The following is a 21,698-nucleotide window of genomic DNA, read 5'->3' as shown; positions in this document are numbered from 1 at the left end:
GAACTGACTGCACTGTGTGTGTGTGTGTGTGTGTGTGTGTGTGTGTGTGTGTGTGTGTGTGTGTGTGTGTGTGTGCACGCAAAAGTTGGTGTGTTTCAGCAGGAAAGTGACAGTGTATTGGAGAGAGAAGGAGACAGAGGGAGAGAAAGCCAGAGCATGGTTGTTTACCTGGATGCTGTAGTTTAGGGCCACTGACTGGAACCTCTACATTATTCAGCAACACAGCCCACAGACAGCCAGACAAGACTAAAACACTGATTTATACCTCTCTCCATCTCTCTATCTCGCTCTGTTTTCTGTGCGTTCTTATCCCCCTATCCCTTATCTCTGCCTGGGTTTTTGTTTTGCTATCTGCGTATGTGTACATCTATCTGATTGTGTTTTTTGTTTTCTTTGTCTGTGTGCATGTTTCCATTTTTCTTTGTGCATAGGGGTGCAAGCTAATAGAAACAGCTGACCAGGATCTAACTGACTTCACAAAGTGCCTTGCAATCATGGTGGAGGAAATTCAGAGACGAGAGTTACAGGTAAACATCCACTGCACTCCACACACGCTTTGTCCAGTTTCATCCTCAGCTGCTTCAAATTCTTTTCCAACATGTTTATTGCTAATGGAATACTTCACCTCCCAACTGACCATTTGTACGTTGCATTTAATTTACTCCTCCATCGACTCTAAAAGATGTAGCAGGACTTAGGGACAAATTTTAACAAATAAATCTGCTTTGTACCTTGTACCTTAATTTGTGAAAAATACATTTGAACAACAAATTTTAACAAATAAATCTTCTTTGTACCTTGAACTTTAAAAATGAAAAATATGTTTTTTGCACATGCCTCCAGTGAATGTAGAATCCCAAAACTGAGAAAACTCCACAAACAGCAACGCTATAACAAACTCCTGCATAATTCAGGTCTCAGTCGAATGATCAGCATTTCCCACACAAACCGCTCTTTCTGACAGGGAAGTGAACTAAAAGTGAAACTTATCTATGCTCTCTTTAAAACCAGACTTCATTGACAAAAACAGTCATTTTACCTCGCTCAACACGGGAGCTGCTGGTCTACTGCTGCCTTGATCAGTCAGTTAGTTTGTGAGGGGGCAAGTATTCTGTTAAAGGAATATTTTGAAATTTTGCTAAATGTGATATTTGCCCTTTTACCAAGAGCTAGATGAGAAGGTAAATACTGCTCTTATTTCCGTCTGATGAATATGAAGCTATAGCCAGAAAATGGTTAGCTTAGCTTAGCATAATGAATGGATCCAGGGAAGCTTGTTTAATCCCTAGCCATTTGCATTTTATTAAGGCCCAAAATTATGCATATTGAGGGGTGGAGACAGTTTAGTGACAGGCTCTCTGCCAATAGTGTCCTTGGCCTCCAGTCAGATTCACCCCTCACTCGCCCACAGCTCCAGCCTCTTGCCAAATACGGTCACTTCAGGCTCCCAAAAGCCGAAATGACAACAGCCGAAATGCCAAACTTGAGGCTTGAAAACTGCAGCCCACAAACCAGTGGTTGACGTCACGATAGCTATGTCCATTATTTAAACAGTCTATGGGTTTAACTGGGTTATGAGTCAAAATGTTGGTTTGATTTCATTTCAAACATGTCAAAAAGAAAATAGAGAAATGATTATACAAACCAGCAGACAGACAAAACTAGTGATATTTACATACAATGAAAAATATAAAGCTAAAGAAAAGGTCAGACACATACATATGCGTACGACATACATATTGTGAGTGAGAAGAAGTAGAAAGATTTTTTTAAAGCTAATTTTTGACTTATATTGCATTTATTATTAAAAACCTGAAAAGGAGAAAGAGAGAGAGGAGCAACAGCAAGAGCTTCTGACTATGTTTTGGCTTTGAGCAGTGATTTCCTGAGCATACCAGTGTCAAAAACATTGTGTAAAAAGGGTGTTGTTCCTGTTATTTATTTTTTTTTAAAGGGCTAGCAGTAGTTGTAACACCGGTTAAAATGAATACTTAAAATTTCTCTGCCTCAGCCTCTGAAAGTTCAGCACCCTCAAGCAAGGCATTCAGTCTTCAGGTACTAAACATGAGTTGCTCAGAGGTCAATAGTGTTTGACTACAGTTGTCTGCGGGCAGATCCGAGGTGTAAGTGCGCGTGGGAGTATGAATATGAAATGGCGTGTAGCTGGAAAAAAGCATGCATGCTCATTTAACACTCCCTGAAGAAATAAGTGTTGAAAAATATCATCAGAATAATGTTAGCCACATTTACACCTACTCATGAAAAAGTGAATGGGTAACTGTGTTTTGCCAGATTTAAAATGAAATACTTTACTTTTGTTTTGATCTTTTCAAAGTGTGAAGCATTTCCTAACAACCTGATATCCAAAGTTCCAAAATGAGCTGCCAGGCAGAGCGAAGCCGCGTGCCCAGCCAGCTGCTTCGGAGGCAGACACACACAGATCTGATTCAGAGACTGACTCGATTCCCATCCTGATTCTCAAAATGTCAGCTGGATACCACGCAATATACCTCACATGAGAAAACATATATAACACAAAAAACTGTTTATTCCATAATTTAAACAAAGATCATTATTTATATGATTACATATGACACAAAATAGGGTTTTGTACTTATATTTATCTATCTGTTATCTTCCCTTCTTTCTTGCTCTTTCTTCATTATTTGAATTCTTGTAAGCAGCATGCTGAGTGTTGCTCCAATCACTGGCGAGTGCCCCAATCACTTCACCTCCCTAAGCTGATGAAAGACCACAGAGAAGACGCTTGCAGACACACAAAAATGCTCTTCATCTCATACAGTACGCACACGTGTTACGACATTGTGCATTTTCACTTTGTTTTTGTGTGTTGAGCTTTAACAGAGGATATACTTTTGTCCTTCCTTTCCATAGGTCTTTTCTTTGCGCAGCATGGCTAATATTTACTCTGCCTTTGAACTGAGTGTCTGTCTGTCTGTCTGCCAATGAGAGATAGGAGCCTGGCAATCAGTTTTTGACATAACGCTATATAAGTTGCTGATGATGACTTTTTTTGTTTGTACCATGTTTTTTCCACTCTTCTTTACCCACTATGACTCTTATTTGAACTTGCGTTCCCTTCAACACTTTGTGAATAGGAGCAGCTTATATAAAAGCAGAACTTTTCTAATGATTTAATATCACGCCTTGTCATTTTCTCTTTTGCTCACCTTCACTAATTTCCATCCACTTAGGCTGTTTAAATGAATTAAACTCGTAGATGAAATAATAACGGTGATTTGCAGATTACAGAGCATTGTGCTGCTGCTCAAGCTGTTTAAGATTCAACATATTAGCCCCTGAATGTTTTCCTCCACACAGCTTAGCGCTCGATTTAGAGAATTTATCTCGTATTGTGTTGGGTGAAATCCCAAAGAATGGTATCTGAGGATTATGGTGGGTGGATGAGTAAGAGTTTGTTTGTGTGTATACATATATATTTATATATGTGTGTGTGTTAACGTCTCAAAGTGTGTCTTTGTGTGTTTGTGCATGCATTTGTAAAAGGCTAGTGTGTGCGTGTGAGCATTCGGTACCTATTTACATTTGTTTTTGTATGGACTTGTTGAAATGTGTGCGTGCATGTGTGTGTATCTCAACATCTGGTGTGTGTGTGTGTGTGTGTGTGTGTGTGTGTGTGTGTGTGTGTGTGTGTGTGTGTGCGTGTGTGCATGTGTGCGTGTGTGCGTGTGTCTCCTCACAGCTCTGTCCTAGTTAGCTTCTGTCTCTGTGCTTCACTGTCACAGGCATAAGCAGCACTACTCTTTTCATTTGCCTCTATCTTTCTCTGGTTATCTGTTCATCATCCCCAATAAATGGATATGAGTTTTTGTGTTGATTTCCGAGCCAGCGTCGCTCGCTCCGGCTCCCCCAGCCAATCAGCGAGTACGGCCAGATCTGTCGAGCCAGCTTGTTAGATTCTCTTCATTCAGTCGTGAGATTCTCCTTGCCCTGTTTGTTTTTTGTTTTTAGTAAACAAACATGAAATAGGAACACATAAAAATTCAAACTCTTATATGAAGTTTGATATGCGTAGCGGACACAACAGAAATGTGATGGGAAGCGGAAGATTGAGCAAGCGAGTGTGTCATCAGAAGCTGAGACACAATACACCATTTTTTTTCTCTCTAGTCATCGCTCCTTGTTCTCTTTCAGCTTTGTTTGCTTTCTTTGAGGTTTTCTGTCTCCTCGCTTTTGCGACTTGCTGTGAATTTTGAACAAACTGATACTCTTCGCAGATACTGTCCAGTATTGATTTGATCCCTCCACTCTCTCATTCCTACCTCTGGTAGCAGCTTTGGTCCTTTCAGGGCATTTTTTTGCAAAAAAATGTTCTTAGAGAGCAGTAACAAAGGTGGGAAGGACACCAGTGATGGATTTGATAGGTAGTTAAATGGGTGGACAAAAAGACCAAATTTTCTTTTTTGAAAAACTCATGAAAAGACCAAAACCAACCTGCACTGCTGCTTACTTAAGTATCATCTTAGTTGCCAAAGCCTGATGAAACTAATTCCTTTGTATCACAGACCTAATCGCTGAAAAACTATCACACACAGATCATGAACGAGCCACTGGGGAATACAGTCCTCATGCTTTAAATACTTACTAGGGCTCCAAAAGTGTATTAATTTATGGCTGAAGATGGACCCCCACAAATTTGCTTTTTACTCCCATTAAGTAACAAATGCATAACAAGTGCCCAGCTATTTTAGGAAATAACTATGGTTTTTTTTCTCATAATGAAATATTTGTGACCTGTTTCTTGAGATTTTCATTTTTTGGAATGGATGAGCTTGGGACTGATAGCCACATACTTTACAGAAATCAGAAATGTAATGCAAATGTTTTATAGGTTTTGCTATGCCTCTGCCCTGGCGACAGCTGTGGCTGGAGGCATTATGTTTTTCGATTTTCTGTCTGTTCACCCCATTCTTTTTAATGAGATATGTCAGGAACACCTTGAAGAAATTTCCTCAAATTTGGCACAAACAACCACTTGGATCCAAATGAACTGATTACAGTTTGGGGGTCAAAAGTCTGAAGTGAGTAAATGAAGTGATGGCATCATTTTATATCCAAAAGGTAAAAGATCAACTTTGCTGTGACATCACAATTTCAAATACTGACTTAGTGACACTAACCTAGGATATCCACATTGAAACTTTGCTGATTGTGTATTTTTTCTGTGCTGCTGGGTTGAAGATAAGTGTGAAGCAACTGATTTTAAAATAAGACTAGACAGACATGGATGCAATCTGCAACTTTTGGTAGAGGCATGCAGCCATGAGGTGGTAATTTTAGTTGTTTTTTATTTTTGTTTTTTTCAAAGGATGTGTTGACAATAAGTAAAATTATAGAGTAAAACTAGCCTTTTCCAGATTGAGAGGTTGTTTTTGTTTGTTTGTAACCCCTTGTTTGGAGAAACACATGGATGGAGCTCCCTGTGTAAAGTAATGCAGTACATTTCAGATATTTTCTTTGCAATTTTATTAAATTACAGAAAGTTTTTGATTGCAAGATTTTTTCTTTTTTCTACTTCATAACCTCTCTCTCCCTTATTCGCTCTCTCCCTGAGGGGAGTTTGTTTACCAAGTGTTGTTTACAGTTTAGGCGAAGCCTCTGCATGTGGGGGCGTCAGCCAGATGTTGAAATAACCTCAATCTCTCAGCACTTGGTTTTGTTTTAACTCCATCGCCTGAGGCTGAAAGTTAGTTGCGATACAATCAGTTTGGTACATTGTCCATTGCTTCTATGTACAATAAAAATCTACAGTCCAGCACAAGTTTGATCTGAGCTCTTTCCAGTTTTAGAAAATATGAATACATTGAGGTGATGGCAAGTTGTTGAAGTACTGAAGGGAAAATAAAATGCATTTCAAAGTGACAAAGTTACACTGCTGTCTCCTGTGCGGTAATTTATTAAATGGATTAATTCATGCACATAGACTTACACAAAGAAAAAAATGCTCTCACATCTGTTATAGTAGTGATTGTAGCCAATATGATCTTATTGATTAGTAGCTGTAGTGGTAAGAGTGGGGAATTCTCATAGTAGGAAACCAGAGAAGTACATGATTATTGACTGCTGATGTGCATCTCTCTAATGTGCACCTTCCACACAGCATTAGCAGAGGTAATAGAAAATGAATTTACCTTGCACATCCTGTTTGTTTGTTAGTTTTTTTATTTGCAGTATGTAGTTGAAGTGAAAATGACGTGAAGTGAGTGTGATTGATGGTATTTGGTTCATTTCCTGTGCTGGTGTGACTGCCAGTCATCAGCCTCTGACAGCGCCTCTGCCCTCTAGACTCTGTAGGGTTTTAAGGCTGTCAGCCCCAGTGCCTGACTGCTCAGGGACTTTGTATAAGGATATAACTGCTGAGAGCTGTAAATATTGTATTTAAGAGAACTACTGGCTCAAAGTTAAGAAGAACCTTATTTTTGCACTGTGATTGCAGAAAATGGTATTAGTTTAGAAATATATGGCTTACTTATCCACTCTATGATCTTTCAATGATTGTTAATCTGTCCTACGTCTTAGTTCTGTCTCTGCTCTGTGTCCTCGCTGTTTCTTTATTTTTTGTTTACTTGTCCCAGTGGCATTTGTTACTGTGCTTTTAGTTTCTTTGTTGAATTGAAAGGCTAGCAATATTCTATGTTTTTTTGTTACTGTCAATAAATCCCATAAAAAATGGTCTCTTTTTATTTTCAGACTTCCCCAGCTTGTCTGTGGCTCTCAAGTTTAAAGATTTCTATTGAAGATGTAAAATGAGAAAAAAATGAAAAATAAACTACAGTGCCTGTTTTTATTATAAGGTAAAAGGTAAAAGCAGTGAACTAGTGTGGCTCATTGTTTGGGGTTTTTTTGTAGTTTATAGACAACAGTGGGCATTTATTGCACAGAAGAGTAAGTTTTATCAGGTTTTGGCTACACAAACAATACATGGTATAAGGATCACTTCATCATCAGTTTTGTACTTTTTGTAGTTTTAGTTGACAATATAAAAAAATATACTTTAATTTAATAAAGGATCTTGTGTTTTTGTCAGTTTTTGTTTGTTGTCTGTTGGTTAGCAGGATATCCTCAAAACTGCTCAAGACATTTCACTGAAATTTGATGAAAGAAGTGATTAGCTCTTTAGCTAACTTATTTAGTCATAGCGTGTTTCACAGATGCCATCTTATCCTCACCAAATTTGATACATAAAATATAGAGATGTACCAGACTAAAAGCAAGGTATGTTTCTACTCTCTGAATACATCCTGCAGAACACTTCCTAAATTAGAGCTCCTAGCTGTGGACAACAGAATTCTTTGTATATGATGTTAAGGGTCGCAGTTTGAAATATATGATTAATGTTATGAAACAGTTGCAGCTGCACCAAAAATCATGATTTGTCTTTAAATAAGTATGTTTGTCATTAAGCCAATGCGATGTATTGCAGGTAACATATGTCAGGTATGTCACAATGTACAACGTTACATCATTTCAAATAACTACACTTCCTCTGAGTAATAAATTTTATGGCATTTCACATATCGATGCATTCTAACATAAAAAGCTTTCTTGTTTTACTATAGCCACTTTTGCTGACACTTTTGTTTACTGGAACAAACAGCAGCATCTTGCTATAATTGCATCTTATTATCATTCTTATTATCTTGCCAAATAAACCAGTCTAGTAGATCAAAGCGTGGTATTTTTCTGTGTATTATTCACTGTGTTTGTCTTTCCAGGTGGATGCCATAGTGACACTGGGTGGTCTGGCTGGCAGATTTGACCAGGCAATGGCATCAGTTGAGACCCTCTACCACGCTCTGTCCATGACACGACTCCCCCTGTTGATCATACAGGAGACCAGCCTGGCATATCTACTCCGACCCGTGAGTTTTCTAGAAACACACAGGTGTAGTAAAGATTGAACTTTTCATGGAGCTAAATATGGAATTGTAATGACTGTGTATGTATTTGAAGTTGGGCCTTAAAACTACACGCAGGCAGACCCACAGTATATTTTTACCACAGTAGACTAACATTCTGCTCTTCTGCTCGAACACCTTCTAACTCTAATCACCCCTCACTCAGTCCTTGTCTTCATTTTCTGTTCTCTCTCAAAAATGTTCCTTTCCTTGCACTGCTTCCACCTTGATTGGAGTGTTGAACATTTTGTTTCTTCGTTAAGTAATCACTTGAAGATCACCCCCACACCACACCAAACACACTCACACTCACACTCGCTCACTCACTCACTTCTCTGCTCTTATGGTGCCCCAATTTGCTGTTGTGCATGAGCAAGAGAAAGGGAGGGAGAGAGAGTTTCTTTTGATGCTACCAAATTGTTTTTCCTCAATGCCAGCCACTTTCTCATGCTCCTCAGCTGATTGAGTTTACAAGTGGGCTGAGCAGACGCCATTTGGGACACGCACCGCTCTTTTTTCCTCCCATTTTTTCCCCATGTGTTGTTTATTTGCAGGATCTTCAGGACAAACAACTAACTGTCTCACTTCCTGATGACACCTTGTAATTCGTTAAGTAAACCTTTCTCTCATGCACTCCCTTCCTACTTCTTGTCATTATTCCAAAGGCGCGTTGTCATTTGCTGCTTCATACCTCGACACCTCCAATTAATCTTACTTCAGTGAGGGTAAATTAAGCTCATTTGTCAGCGCAGCTCCAATTCGCCAGCGACTGATGAACGCAGACGCCTGTACATGAAGGTGAACGCAACCTTCGAAAGACCCGGTGCTATTTGTTCAAGTTACATCTGTAATTGAAGTGTTTACAACTTTTGCCAAATATCCTCACCACCCGTATTCCATGCAATCACGGCTTTCGTTACGTGCTTAGCTTCGGAATTTGGTGGTACAATCAGTACATACACAGTTGTTCATGTTCTGTACACAGTCTAACACAAACACCCATACAGCAAATTAAGACCAGGGGTAAACTGCCAGTTATGTCCATTTGTCAGATTTGTGGGGATTACGTCATCTGGAAACACAGCTCATATACCCTTAAAGCTACTTATCAATGAAATATCCCATTAAGCATGCACATTTCAGTAAATAAGGAGGACATACATCTTCATTCCTGAGTAAATCAGTGCACATTAAAGTCATAAACATGCTCTGATTTAATCAGGGTTGTGTCTGTTTTTTTTAGCTTGTGTTTCCCAGATGCACAAAGTGTTTTTGTGCTATCTTTAGGAAATATGCAGAAATCTTATGTTTTCTATAGCTGGCTCTGGGCATTGCATAATTCTTGTGTCTTTTATTAAATTATGGGTAGGGACACTGCAAGGGCTGCAGGCTTGTTTATTCTGAGTCTCTACACGACAAGAATATGTTTTAATCAGACTAGGTCTCAAGGTGATGCTAAATTTACTCGATTTGAATGTATAAAACAGAAAAATTTGCACTGACTTCATCTATTTTGCTGTTTTTTCTCTTACTGTTTGCTCAATTGAGACATTGTTGCAAGCAGAGCCACATTTACTCAAGGTAATATCCAATCCTCTAAAGATGCTTGAAAAAACATGCTCTCTGTGTTGTGGGACAGGCAACGCACAGCACCGTGTGAGCCCAATCTGTGCCATAAATCATTCTATAAGCACACACACTCTCCGGGTCAATGTGCAACCTTGTTTACCTGATGCCCTTTTGAGGACTGAAACTTGTCAGTGCAAGAGCTGATTTACATGACAAAGTGTGATACCTGTGGTATGTTATGTCATCCAAAGTTAGCAACAGTGTGGCATTCAGATAAATATAAATACAAGCTCAAGAACTGACTAGGGGCGGTCTGTTCTATACTGCAACTAGTCATTTAGTGTTATAAACGTAAGACGAAGACGAGAAGAAGAGAAGTGTTACCTTTTTTTCATGGAAATCAAATCTTTACATAAAAATGTACAGAATATTAAAACTACATTTGGATTTACTTTGATAACCTTTCTGATAATATTCCAACAAGTAGCAGATACATGCTTTCTCAGATGTAGAACAGCATCCACAGAGAAACCCAATGGTAAACCTATAACAACATATGTATATAGATATGCTTTATAAATGTCTATATAATACAGTTTTTGAAATATTTTACAAAAATCAACCACTAAGATGTAAGGAAATGTGACAAAATGAAAACATACAGCAGTATATATTGTAAATTCAACACGTGGCTCACTTTTTCTCATGCATCTATGGTTTTAAATTCAAAACACTGCATTAGATTTGTCCAGACACTCACCAGGTAACTTTTAGAATGAATAGTTAGAGTTCAGTTTTCATCCCTCTTTTTCTCTGTGCCTCAGCTTAAATCTTGCTGTCCCAATTAGTCGCTAGCTCAACAACCTTAAAAATGTACATCTTTACCCTAAGTCGAGCACACATGTGTGTTTGTGTGCAGGTGCATGTGCATGTGCATTTGTTTTCCCCTCTCCGTTTTTCTCACACACTCTCGCTCTGACACACTTACACAAAGAGACTGTGTTTATGTATAGAAAACAACCTCGGGGATGTTTCTTGAACACCAAACGTTCCAACGCCTAGAATTTTCCCATTATTCCTACCCCCTGGCTCCGCAGCTCCAGGAAGCCCAGCAAAGGAAAACTCTGCTTTAAACATGTCACACTTTGAAAATTTCAAACTCTTAATTGAGTGTGCCTGTCTTTGCTGTCTTTGTCTGTGCCTGTATGATTCTTTTAGACTGATCTAGCTGTCAACACTTTTTCTCTTTGTACTTATGCTTGGGTGTATTGTAGTTTGAGCATGCACAGCACTTGTAACCTGCAGATATTTAAAGTGTTTATAATAAATAATTATTAAATTTCAAGCAGTTCCAGCAGATGCTGTGATTCCATAATCAAATCCACATGTATGTGCTGAACTAAGATTGAGGTGTTTTTTTGTATCTTTTTTTGAAGGCTGTGAATGAAAGAAACTCTGTTTTGACCTTTATACATTCCAGCATCAGGTTTTATTGTAACAACTACAATTACAACAACTACATTCAGAACAAAGTCATCATTCAGCCTGAAGAGTCTGACATTACCTTGCACCTACACTGTGTGATGTTTTTTTTTATCTATGCTCTACTTTCTCAAAGGGATACTGTGACTTTTTTGAAATGTTGTTCATAATAATTTTTTTTATAAAGCACTTCATACACAAGATTTCACTGTACCTCAAAAACATTTATTCTTCTGTCCCTCATGCACCATAGGAAAATACTTAACAAAGTCAACCATCCTCCCCCATCAGTGCTCTTTCTAAGCTGTTAAAATGTGCTGTAGTGTATACACTGTATATTGACTTCATACCATTAACTGCTTTTCGGTTAACAAGCTGGTTGTTACTACAGTTATGAGTGTCAATACAAAAATCTTTTGACTCCAAGTGACACACAGTAAAATGGACTATAATTCATAATGGCAAGGTATCTTTTTAAAGTGTGAGCAGGGACTGAAAATGGGTTGCAGCATTGACAAGAGCAATCATTTATTTTAATGAGCCTTGGTCCCTGGGCGGAGAAGCTCAGCTTCTCATTTGGGGCTGAAAGTTGAAGAAATCTTGCTCCACATTTGTTTCTCTTTTAATTTTTTTTCTGTCTCATTGTTTTCACCTGTCATTCACTCTGGCATACATGCACACACACACACACACGGACACAAACACTCAGTCACTTTTACATTCTTGCTGTTTGTCAGCAGGGCAGCCACAGACTGGAGGTGAACACAGGCCTGGAGGGTGACTGGTGCAGCCTCATTCCAGTAGGTGGACCCTGCCAAACAATCACTTCTGGACTGAAATGGAACCTGAGTGAGTCCTTGTTTTCAGTTTTAGCATTTGAATGAAGCTCCACAGCCAATAATTAATACCCAACTTTCATTGTTCCCAAACTTTATTTGTAGGCTTTGTGAATAAAACATCCTTTTCGTGCTCATACAAAAACAACATATACAGACTAGAAGGGTACACTACCTCATATCCAATAGTCAAGTTATCTATGATATGCAAATCAGCAAGCACAAACACTGTTATAGGCCAATGTCTGGATATATTTACAAAACTAATAGAATTTTGCCAACACGAGTACTTCATAACAACTGCTTTCTGGATAAGTTTGAGCTATTAAATGTTTTGGCTACCTCAGAGGTTTCTCGTACCTGTGAATGTGGATGGTGATACAGAGTTATTGTATTTCCACATTCAGCTACATTTTGTTAGTATTGAACTTTACTACCACCTACTGGATTTAAAGATGTATAGCATCCGCCAAGGCAAAATGCCTTATTTCGCAATCTTAATGACGGACAAAAATAATTGGTATATTTGCCCCGTGACTTGGATCTGCTCCAGAATTTCATGGGTTCTTCCTTGTCCCTTGTTACATCCTTCCACCAAGTTTCATTAAAATCGGGCTAACATTTTTTCCATAAATCTGGTGACAAATAAACAAACCAAATCAAAAGCCTAAGTTTCTTGATGAAAGTATTTAAGTGTGAATGTTCATTTTTCAATTTGGATTTTGTCAGACAGATATTAAATTTAAACAGGAAATGTGTGTCTCTTTAAAGGAGACATTCCTTGATTCTGATTAATTCAACTATCCTACAGTTGTACAGAAAAAATGTGTGCATTAAGGAGAAAGATAACAACAATAGGCCTCAAAAAAGAACATTTTCAGATTCTTATCCTAACTTTTTGTTTTACTTTAATAAAGCAAGTAGGCTTCTTTGTATGAATTTTGTTGTTTGGTTTACCTAACCCTCTTAAACTGGACAAACTTGTTGTGAATTGCCCGTTAGCTGCCAATACTGCAAACATAAATTTGCATTCACAGCTGTAACAACTTCCACTGAATTTTCAACATGCATAATAAGAGCCAGTAAAGTACTGGTGCTTAATTTGCTCCTGTCAAATGAAGCTACAGTTTAAAGAAGTTTCATATACTGTATATTGAAGACACATTCATGCCACAGTGAGCTTTTTATATTCTTGAGCATTATATGGACATCCAATCAGACACCCGTCTGAGTTCTGTCGTGGTCTTGCCCCACTCTAAGCCATGTGGCCAGCTGTGTTCTTAATGAGTTGGCACAGCCCAACCTGCCAACAGTACTAGGGAAACCTGGACCTTCTGTCAGTGGGGTTGCATAATGTGGCTGCTTCTTGGTGGGTGTCCACTCTCAGTGTCTGTGTGTGTAGGTTTTTAGGGGTCTATACACTTGAGAGAGCACGCTTGTGTGTCCGTGCTTGTTTGAACATGTCTGTATGCATTTTTGAATATACAAGTGTGTGTGCACTTCCAGCCCAGTTTATTAGCTTGTGTGTGTCTGTGTGTGTGTGTGTGTGTGTGTGTGTGTGTGTGTGTGTGTGTGTGTGTGTGTGTGTGTGTGTGTGTGTGTGTGTGTGTGTGTGTGTGTGTGTGTGTGTACTTTTTGATCAGCTACTGTGTGTTGTATATTTACTCAGCACACCTGTGAGATGGCCTTCTGAATGGTAATGTGAGGGACTTTATACATGAGAGTCCTATGCAGATTAGCCAGTGATAACAAGATGCATAATTAATCATATGCATATTTAGAAGGCTGGAGGTAATGATTTCCCGTTGGGATTGTGAGCAAGGACCAGAATGTAAAACAAAAATGAGAAATATGAGCTTTTTCTCATATTTTTGACTGCTGTATGTATTTATATAGCAATAGTGCATTTTGTAATGCCATCAAATTATTGAGTTTTGCATTTACTTTTACTAGTTAGATGTGTATTTGTGCAGGGTTTTCAATGCAACTTGCTCAGGGGCCCGAATCAGCTCCGTGCCACTCCTGGGTGACACCAAGACTCTTTAGAAGTCCATTGAAATGATCCCCTATGCTCGGGTTCAAAGCCTTACTGTGATGAAAAATATATGATTTTTCTATAAAGAAAGAGTTTTGGGCTGTCAGCCATTACAGCCTTGGTGCCCCAAAGGGGACTTTTTGCTTGCATCTAGAGCTCGTTTTAACTTTTGCTTTAAAGAATAAAATTCTGAAATGATTCATGTTGTTTTGATCCAGGGTGTAAATTTGGGATGAGAAGTCAGTTACTCAGTAATTTTTTTGTTTTTTGATTTTTTTTCTGGCTGTTGTACTCCAGGGGAGTGTGCAAGATGAGCTGAAATACCCTTGGCCCAAGTTAATTACATCATGTGTTCATTTTTTTATGTCAGTTGATCAATAATTTATATTGTTATGAAATTAAATGAGGCTCAGTACACGTATGCTCACAGGGCTGAGCTTGAGGTTGCAGTGGGAGGATACAATTTTTATCTTGTCGAATTCTTGTCAATTTTACCATAAGTATCTATCATTTATATTTTCTTTACAACAGTGTGAAATGCTTGATGTTGGAATGAAATGGCAAAGTATTACATTATGGTACTCATAAAATTTCCTCTTTTAATGTCAACACAAAGACAGCTGAAATCTCTCTCTAGATTATAGTATCACACAATCAACACAGTTAGGGCAAGCAAAATATCCAAATTAATTAGGACAAATATTAACTTTATTGATGTTGTATGTGTTAACTTTGAATATCTCAGTAAATATTATCTGATTGAAAAGCCAAACTAACGATCATCACATTGAATCAAATGGTTCATATTAGCATGTTCACACATTCTCTGGTATTTATGATCTTACAGATTGACTTTGTTATTTTTTATGTAAACATGAGAATTGTGAACCACAATAAATTATTTTAAGAATTTTACATTTGTAAACTGTACCAAGAGTAGAAATGGGGAAAATATCACAGCATCACCACAAGCAAAATTCCAATTACTTCCCGTGTGTTGGAGTATTTAGAGAAGTTTAGTAGTGAATGGCTCATAAACTTAAGAAAATACATGGCTAATGTTGATGCACAAGTCAGGTTATTTTTACATTTCGCACCAACCCAGCCTGTTATGAAAGCAAGTCCACCCAGCCCTACTCGTAAAAGTATGCATTTATCAATGACCCAGACCTGAACCTTAAACTCCCAAACCGAGGCTGAATGTTTCTGGTAATGACATGCTGTTGGCTATATTATTAATAATAATAAATATCACAATATAAAATGTGTGATTTCTGCTTAAAAAAGTAAGAATGTAGGGCTGCATATTTACACATCTCTTAAGTGGTTCTGTTTCAAGCCTGTTTGATCTTTCGGACGCACAGCTGATTACCTATGTGCTGTTTTTACATGAGCACACAGCTGACAGATACTATGGTTTGTTTTACATGGTGTTACAGAAGTGCATATATAACAGATTCAGTGTGGGCAAAGAGGCTTTTGTTTGCAAACATGGACTTTTTGCATATTTGCAGAAGGAGATATTTTTACAGGTCATTTTGAATGGAGGTTTTTATATATGTCAGACTAGAGCAGATTTTTCTGGTAACGGAAGGCACGGGTGATGATAAGCTGCTTGGTGTGTGAGAGAGACAGAGACAGGGGAAGAGAAGGTAGAAGTTGGAGTTTTGCACAATGTTTCTGAAAGTTATTAATAACCTACCCAGAATGCTGCTTTGCTACTTAATGACCCATGGGTTGTGGGTCGACCCATGCATCACTAATAGCTGGATACCAGTTGGGAAAATGTTCTTTTGTCTTGTTGTTTAGTTGATCTTTTAAGACATGAGGGTCTGGCAAAGACACCAGAGTGGCAACTGTACTTGAACGTTGAAGCACATGGGTTGATACCCCCTGGCACCTGGAGAAAGGAGATACTGCTGGCAGCACAGTCAACTCCTGAAGGTCATGGCAGGAGCAGTCTGTTCAAAACCTACTGCAGGCAATTTGCAGATAACAGTAGATCGGTTCAGGCCTGAAAATTTGACATACTTGAATTAGGCATTTAAAGGTGAGTTAGTAAGAGGGGATAGTTGGTGAATGTTATTGTGGGAGCTGGAAATGAAAGTGCTTTCTGGTAGAATAGAAACTGATGTTAGGAGTCATTATCTTCATTTCGCCCATGTTGGTGTACCTAATAGTTGATTTTTTTTCCAGGGCTTTCCCTATTAAAAACAACAATCTCACCACACTTCAGTTTCAGTTTCTGCCTCTGTTTATGTTAATTCTACATCTTAAAAACAAAAGTGTGTGCAACAGATGCAATAGTGACTTATTTAAAACTTGATTGTTTTGGCAGATATTTCATGTAGACTTGTAGCTCACTGTAGCTGCCTGTGAGGTACAACTATATTTATTAAAATATCATTTTGAACTTATGAATTCACCATTGTCAAGATTAATATGTAAATCTAGTTTGATATCGATTTTTAGTCATATCAGCCAGCACAGCATACAGATGTTGAATGCACAGGCTTTGCATAGCAAGCTCTTCAGACCTTTCAGTCAGTTGGGCAGTGAGGGAGGGAAAAAAAAGGGGAAGGACGGGCAATCTGCAACATCACGAGGCAGTGGAGGAAACCGTGGATGGCCGTGGCTCAAGAGAGTCTTTGTTGAGACTGCTGTCTAATGAAAGGGCTGCACTGCGGTAATGATACTAAAGGAAGGGAGCACACTACTAAATAATGAAGTGACTGCAGTGTAGTAAAGGTAAAAATATTGGAAGGGAATGTACAAGTTTATAATAAATTGGCTGCTATGTGCTAATAGCCATGTGCATGTTGTGCACAGTGTCTTGAATGTAATGTGGTGATGAGAGTGCTGGCTGGAGAGACGGATGGACTTCTGAGTCTGCATAAATCTAGCACTGCTCTCACTCACACACTAAGCTGCAGTCATTCACAGTGTCTCTCATTCCCTACTGTCATTTCCTTTTTCACTTTTACCTTTTTTTTTTAACCTTTACCTTCCAATTTGCTCTCATTCTCATCCTGTCTTTCCCTGACACTCGTGTTATCTTCCTTCTCATTATTAGACACTGTGACAGCTGAGCTACTTATCACCTTCTGTATGTTACATTAATTTTCATCAGTTCTGAAATCTTCTTGGGAGACTGTCAGTAAATACAGCTATTATATATTGCTTGTGTTGATGTGTCCACACACGACTGAGCTTTTATTCATGTGCATGCACTTCAAGATGGGCTGTGTGGGATTTGGACAGTAGCTCAGGGCATTTTCCTTAATGGTATCATTTACCATCAATGTCTTCTTTAAATCCATGTTAATATGTCACATGTGCACACACACCATTATACACCCCAGCCTTCCAATTAAATGTGATAAGTAGACAGGGCTGAATATCTCTATGTTAATGGGGAAGGCAGAAATGCACACATGAAAAACACCACCTTTAAAAAAGTGCAGGGTTTTTTGTCCTCTGTATGGTATCATCATTTTTTTAAACTAATGTCAATTTAAATTTATTTTTGTAATTATTGCTAATTCTAAATTTACTATGAATACATTCCAATTCACTTAGTATATAATCACAGTAGTTCTTCTAAGGAGGTGTGCATATTATTAGCATTCGGTGCATGGAGAAAATTAAATGGCCAAAGGTAATGAGGTAATATGGATTTTGCTAATTATACAAATTATTTGCAACAAGATTTGTTTGATGTAAATATCTTTAATCAGGAAAAGCTCTGCGGTTTAACATGTGTTATGTCTTTCAACACGGTGTGAATTCTCCAATTAAAGCCGGTGGTCGATCAAACAAAACATAGTAAGCTCAACAGGATATGCACTTTAAACACTCTACTTCCATCACAACAACATAGTTGTGTTATACTCACTTCTTTACTGCACTATTTTTTCTTTTTTATAAGACAGGCTGTTTTCATTACTTTGTCTTTCCAATTCTGTTTATTTTGCTTTTAATTCTGCTTTAAGCTGCCATCAGTTAAACTCAGCACTTCCTCCAATTGTTTTTTAATAAAAGTCTATCAGCAAAGAGGATGGTATTAAATAAAGGGCTGGTTCTGTCTGCAGTGAAGGGGAATAAATCAGGACTATTAAGGATATATAAGAATGTACTAAATGTAAATTTACTGTATATACCTATGGCGTTTTAAGTTTTCACCAGCCTACCCTTGTAAAAACAAATATGGCAGATAATGTCCTTATAGCCATCTTGCAAGGTGCAGAATCTAATTGTAAATTCTGATCACACACTAAAGCAGTTGGTTATATGACCAAGAACAATATGCTACCTAATTTTATTTAACACGCGTAACATGCAAAATGGTTGGTTGAGGTGAGGAGGAGGTATTAGAGAGACAAAGGGAGAGCTTGAAAGGGAAGGAGCGACTGGATTATAAAAAAAGGAAGAAATGCAAGGAGAGAAAGGGAGGATTTTGGGAAAGAAGCAACAGCAGGTTGGAAAAGGGTACGATGTGATGACATATGAAAGGGGGAGAAAGAGACATGGCAGGCATCTCGTTCATTTGATGTCAGATGCTGACACACAGCAGGAAATGAAGGATTATGAAAAGCACTGGGAAGGGTGTAGGGGCTTTTTACAGGAGCTTGAATGCGCGTGCACACACACACACATACACAGAAAGCCATATACAAACCTGTATTTAATGTAATAAATTTCCAATAAAGTTTCTTTGCCTTTCATTTTTATACAAGAAGTTCTTAAGTTCTTGTTCCCTGATTCCCTCATCTAATCCTTCTCTTCTCTGCTCACTACTTTTATTCCTGCAGTTGTTTGATCTACCAGGGTACAGAAGATACCACAGTTGGGTTTTCTTTTGCTGTAGAGTGATTCACTGTCTTTCTTGAGGACGATTCACCACAGTATACTTGCCAGTACTTTGGCCAAGAGAGCTGATCACAAAGATCACAAAAATTATTATGTGGTTATTAGAGAAGTAATACAGGGCCTCTCTAACCCATACAGTAGATTAAGAGCTGCCCTCCAAACCATTAAAATAATACTTCTACCCTAGATGCTACAACAAGGGGGAACAGCTAGTCTTAATTCTCACAAATCAACACATTAGATTCTGTGTATTTATCCATATAAAAATGAGTTGGGTTTTTTTTGTTGTTTTTTTTTTTTTTACAGAGGATTAGATGCTAAACTATTTCTTGGCTGAACATACAGGGACTTCCTAAAGAAAGCAATTAAGCGTATCTACCAAATGTCAAACTACTCTTCCTCACCTCAACCGACATTAGATTCCCTGTGGGGTTTTGTCTACTAATACTTTGATGTATTGGTCAGGGTTGAAAATTAGCACCAGCCATCAGCCAAATGCTGGTAAAGTCAGCAAGTGGCTGCTAGATTTGCTCTTCTCACCAGCGAAAATAAAATGTAGTGCAGCAATATACTGGCAGAGATATGAAAGTTGATAATTAGCATACTCTGGCATGTACTTATACGATACTGAAGAAAAAATGCAACTGGACAGAGAATCCCACCTTTATTTTAGTTATGTTCAAAACCAATTGATTTCCAACCCATTCTATGTGTTTGTATGCACTTATGGACATGCTCAAGGACGCACATGCTGGCACATACGCAGATAATGCGATACATATTCCAGCCAGTGGTTTCATACTATTCTAGTGATCAACAGGTGGGGATATTATAACAAGAAACATCTAAATGCACCAACAGAAGCAGGCAAGAATAAGACTGCAAACTAGTAAACATGGATGTTTACAACACAGGTTTCAAATTGTTAAAAGAAATCAGCTTTGCAAAGGTTTTACGAGAAAGGAAATGCATTCAACATGCTTGTTTAACAGTGTGTTTCGGAGAGAAACACTGGATGTAGACAACAAAAACTTTGTTTGCAAGAAAACTCCAGGGTTTACCTTTAACTTTCAATACTGTGATATGATAACAAAATTCTTAAGACATATGCTTCTTTCCATGTACTGTCATGTTGATGGTTTACTTTATATATGGAAATCTTGCCAAAACCAGTCATTCACCTTCTTTCAAATCAGACAATTAAGACAAATGAGACGATTACTTGTGGTCAAGGATGGTTTCTGTTTGATGCTGCTCCTCCTGCCCTGGTCTCACTGTGACAGCCGTTATCTTGCAGCTTGCGACATCTGTCTGAGAGTAGGATATGCTTCAGGGTTTCTGTCTCTGGCTCCACCGACTCTGCTATGGTTTGGAGCCTTTATCCAATAATGTCAGCCTGGAGGTGGGGAGTGAGTCGTTCTCCACTTTTATATTGATGGCCGCTTCTCTGCTGAAGAAGTCATTGTTCTTTTCTAATGTGTTTTCAAATGGGAAATGTGGTAATTATAATTCGGACTGGACAAGATTAAATAGAGTCATACACAGTCTTAATTAGGAGAACAGTAGTTATTCTCCACCTCTCTCTAGTCAGTCTGCTCGCTGGCTTGGCAACTGATGGTCCAGGGAATGTGTATCGTGTTAATGATCTTATGAATTAAACTGTCAAACTTTTAAACTGAAGTTTTAATACTTATGGATTTATTGTGATTTTATTTAACATGGTTTGCACACATAAAAACTCAAAAAGTGGCAGAAAAAAAGAAGCCAGAAGCAGATCTACTCTTTTCTCCTTTATTGAAAAAATCTGGATCTGGCCTCCAGCGCTATTAGGGCTAGACTGGTGAACGGCTGACTGGTGAAAGATCAGTGCACATCAAGATGGCCAGCACTGGCGTCAGAAGAAACACTGGAGTGATTCAGCCGTACATGTTTGAGCTTCAGTGAGACCCAGACTCAGATGGGGAGTCTATTTTGCATCATAATCGGGTACTTGCAGATGTATCGAAATGGTAGTTAGCATCTTTTATTAGCTTGTTTATTAGCTTGTAACTGGCAGTAGCTGACATGGCGTTGGTGGTTTTGAAACCTACAATAATATCTGCTATGATGTTACAGTGTGGTCACATTGATCTGGTTTACATCCCAAAACTGCAAACTGTTTGCAGTCAAAATTTTCATTGTGCCAATGTGAACACTGGCTCATTGTATTGGCAAATCCACTCTGAGCTGCAGGTTTCAGGTTTCTTAGAAGTACACAGAAGTCAGCACATCAACATTTTTTTCATATAATTAGATAATTAAACAGTTTTTCATATTCCTACTTTTTACTCAGCAAAATCCATCAACTTCTTTTATAAGAACTTTTGTATTTAGAGGTGGCCAATTCTTCTGCTCTATCCACTTATCCATCTACAGTACTTCTCACTATTTAAATGCCATTATTGGATACCAAAAGGAATTAAGGAACAGGTTTCCTTTTTTTCCTCTCTCTTTGTTCATTTTGGGTCTCCTGATTTGCTGCTCTGTTGCAGTATTGTACATTCTCACCAGAAGTCTCTGGTTTTGTTTGTTCAAATTGTCCTCATTCTAAATGTCAGGCAGTACATCTGTTCCTTTCTTGGACCAAATAATGCAGCGACCATCTGTGGGAGCTTCTCCTGATGTTTGTTTTTAACTTCATGTGCTTGTTCCACCTGCATAGAATTCATCCTTTAGATTTTTATAACTGTAAATGCACACACATAAAATATGCAGAGGTCCTTAAAGTTCCATTACACATTCTGTGCTGAACCATATATATGCACACAAATTGTTTGGTCCTCATGAGTGTTTGAAGCAGAAAATGTTTGAAAAACCTTAAAAGGAAAGCCTTTCTGGTCTTTTGCGTTTACCCTCAGGCTTCTACCACAGACTGTTTTTAATGTTTTTAGTTGTATGTGTAACAGAAAGTGCAGTAAATTACTGCTT

At 38.2% G+C, this 21,698-nt stretch overlaps 1 protein-coding gene across 3 annotated transcripts in view; it reads left to right on the top strand.

The window, feature by feature from the left end:
* The window catches only part of tpk1 (thiamin pyrophosphokinase 1), a 77,787-nt gene that overhangs the window by 36,799 nt on the left and 19,290 nt on the right, over positions 1-21,698 (top strand). For all 3 annotated transcript variants that reach the window (XM_042510281.2, XM_042510282.2, XM_088071670.1), the window contains exons 6-8: positions 432-527; positions 7,758-7,904; positions 11,732-11,840. In XM_042510281.2, coding sequence (XP_042366215.2) covers positions 432-527; positions 7,758-7,904; positions 11,732-11,840 — 352 coding nt within the window. The remainder of the gene's footprint in view (positions 1-431; positions 528-7,757; positions 7,905-11,731; positions 11,841-21,698) is intronic.

The sequence above is a fragment of the Plectropomus leopardus genome, chromosome 21 (assembly GCF_026936395.1).
Source record: "Plectropomus leopardus strain MGB_pleo_1.0 chromosome 21, ASM2693639v1, whole genome shotgun sequence".
NCBI lineage: Eukaryota > Metazoa > Chordata > Actinopteri > Perciformes > Serranidae > Plectropomus > Plectropomus leopardus.
Note: the sequence above shows the minus strand (reverse complement) of the source record. Positions and strands in the feature narration are given on the sequence as shown.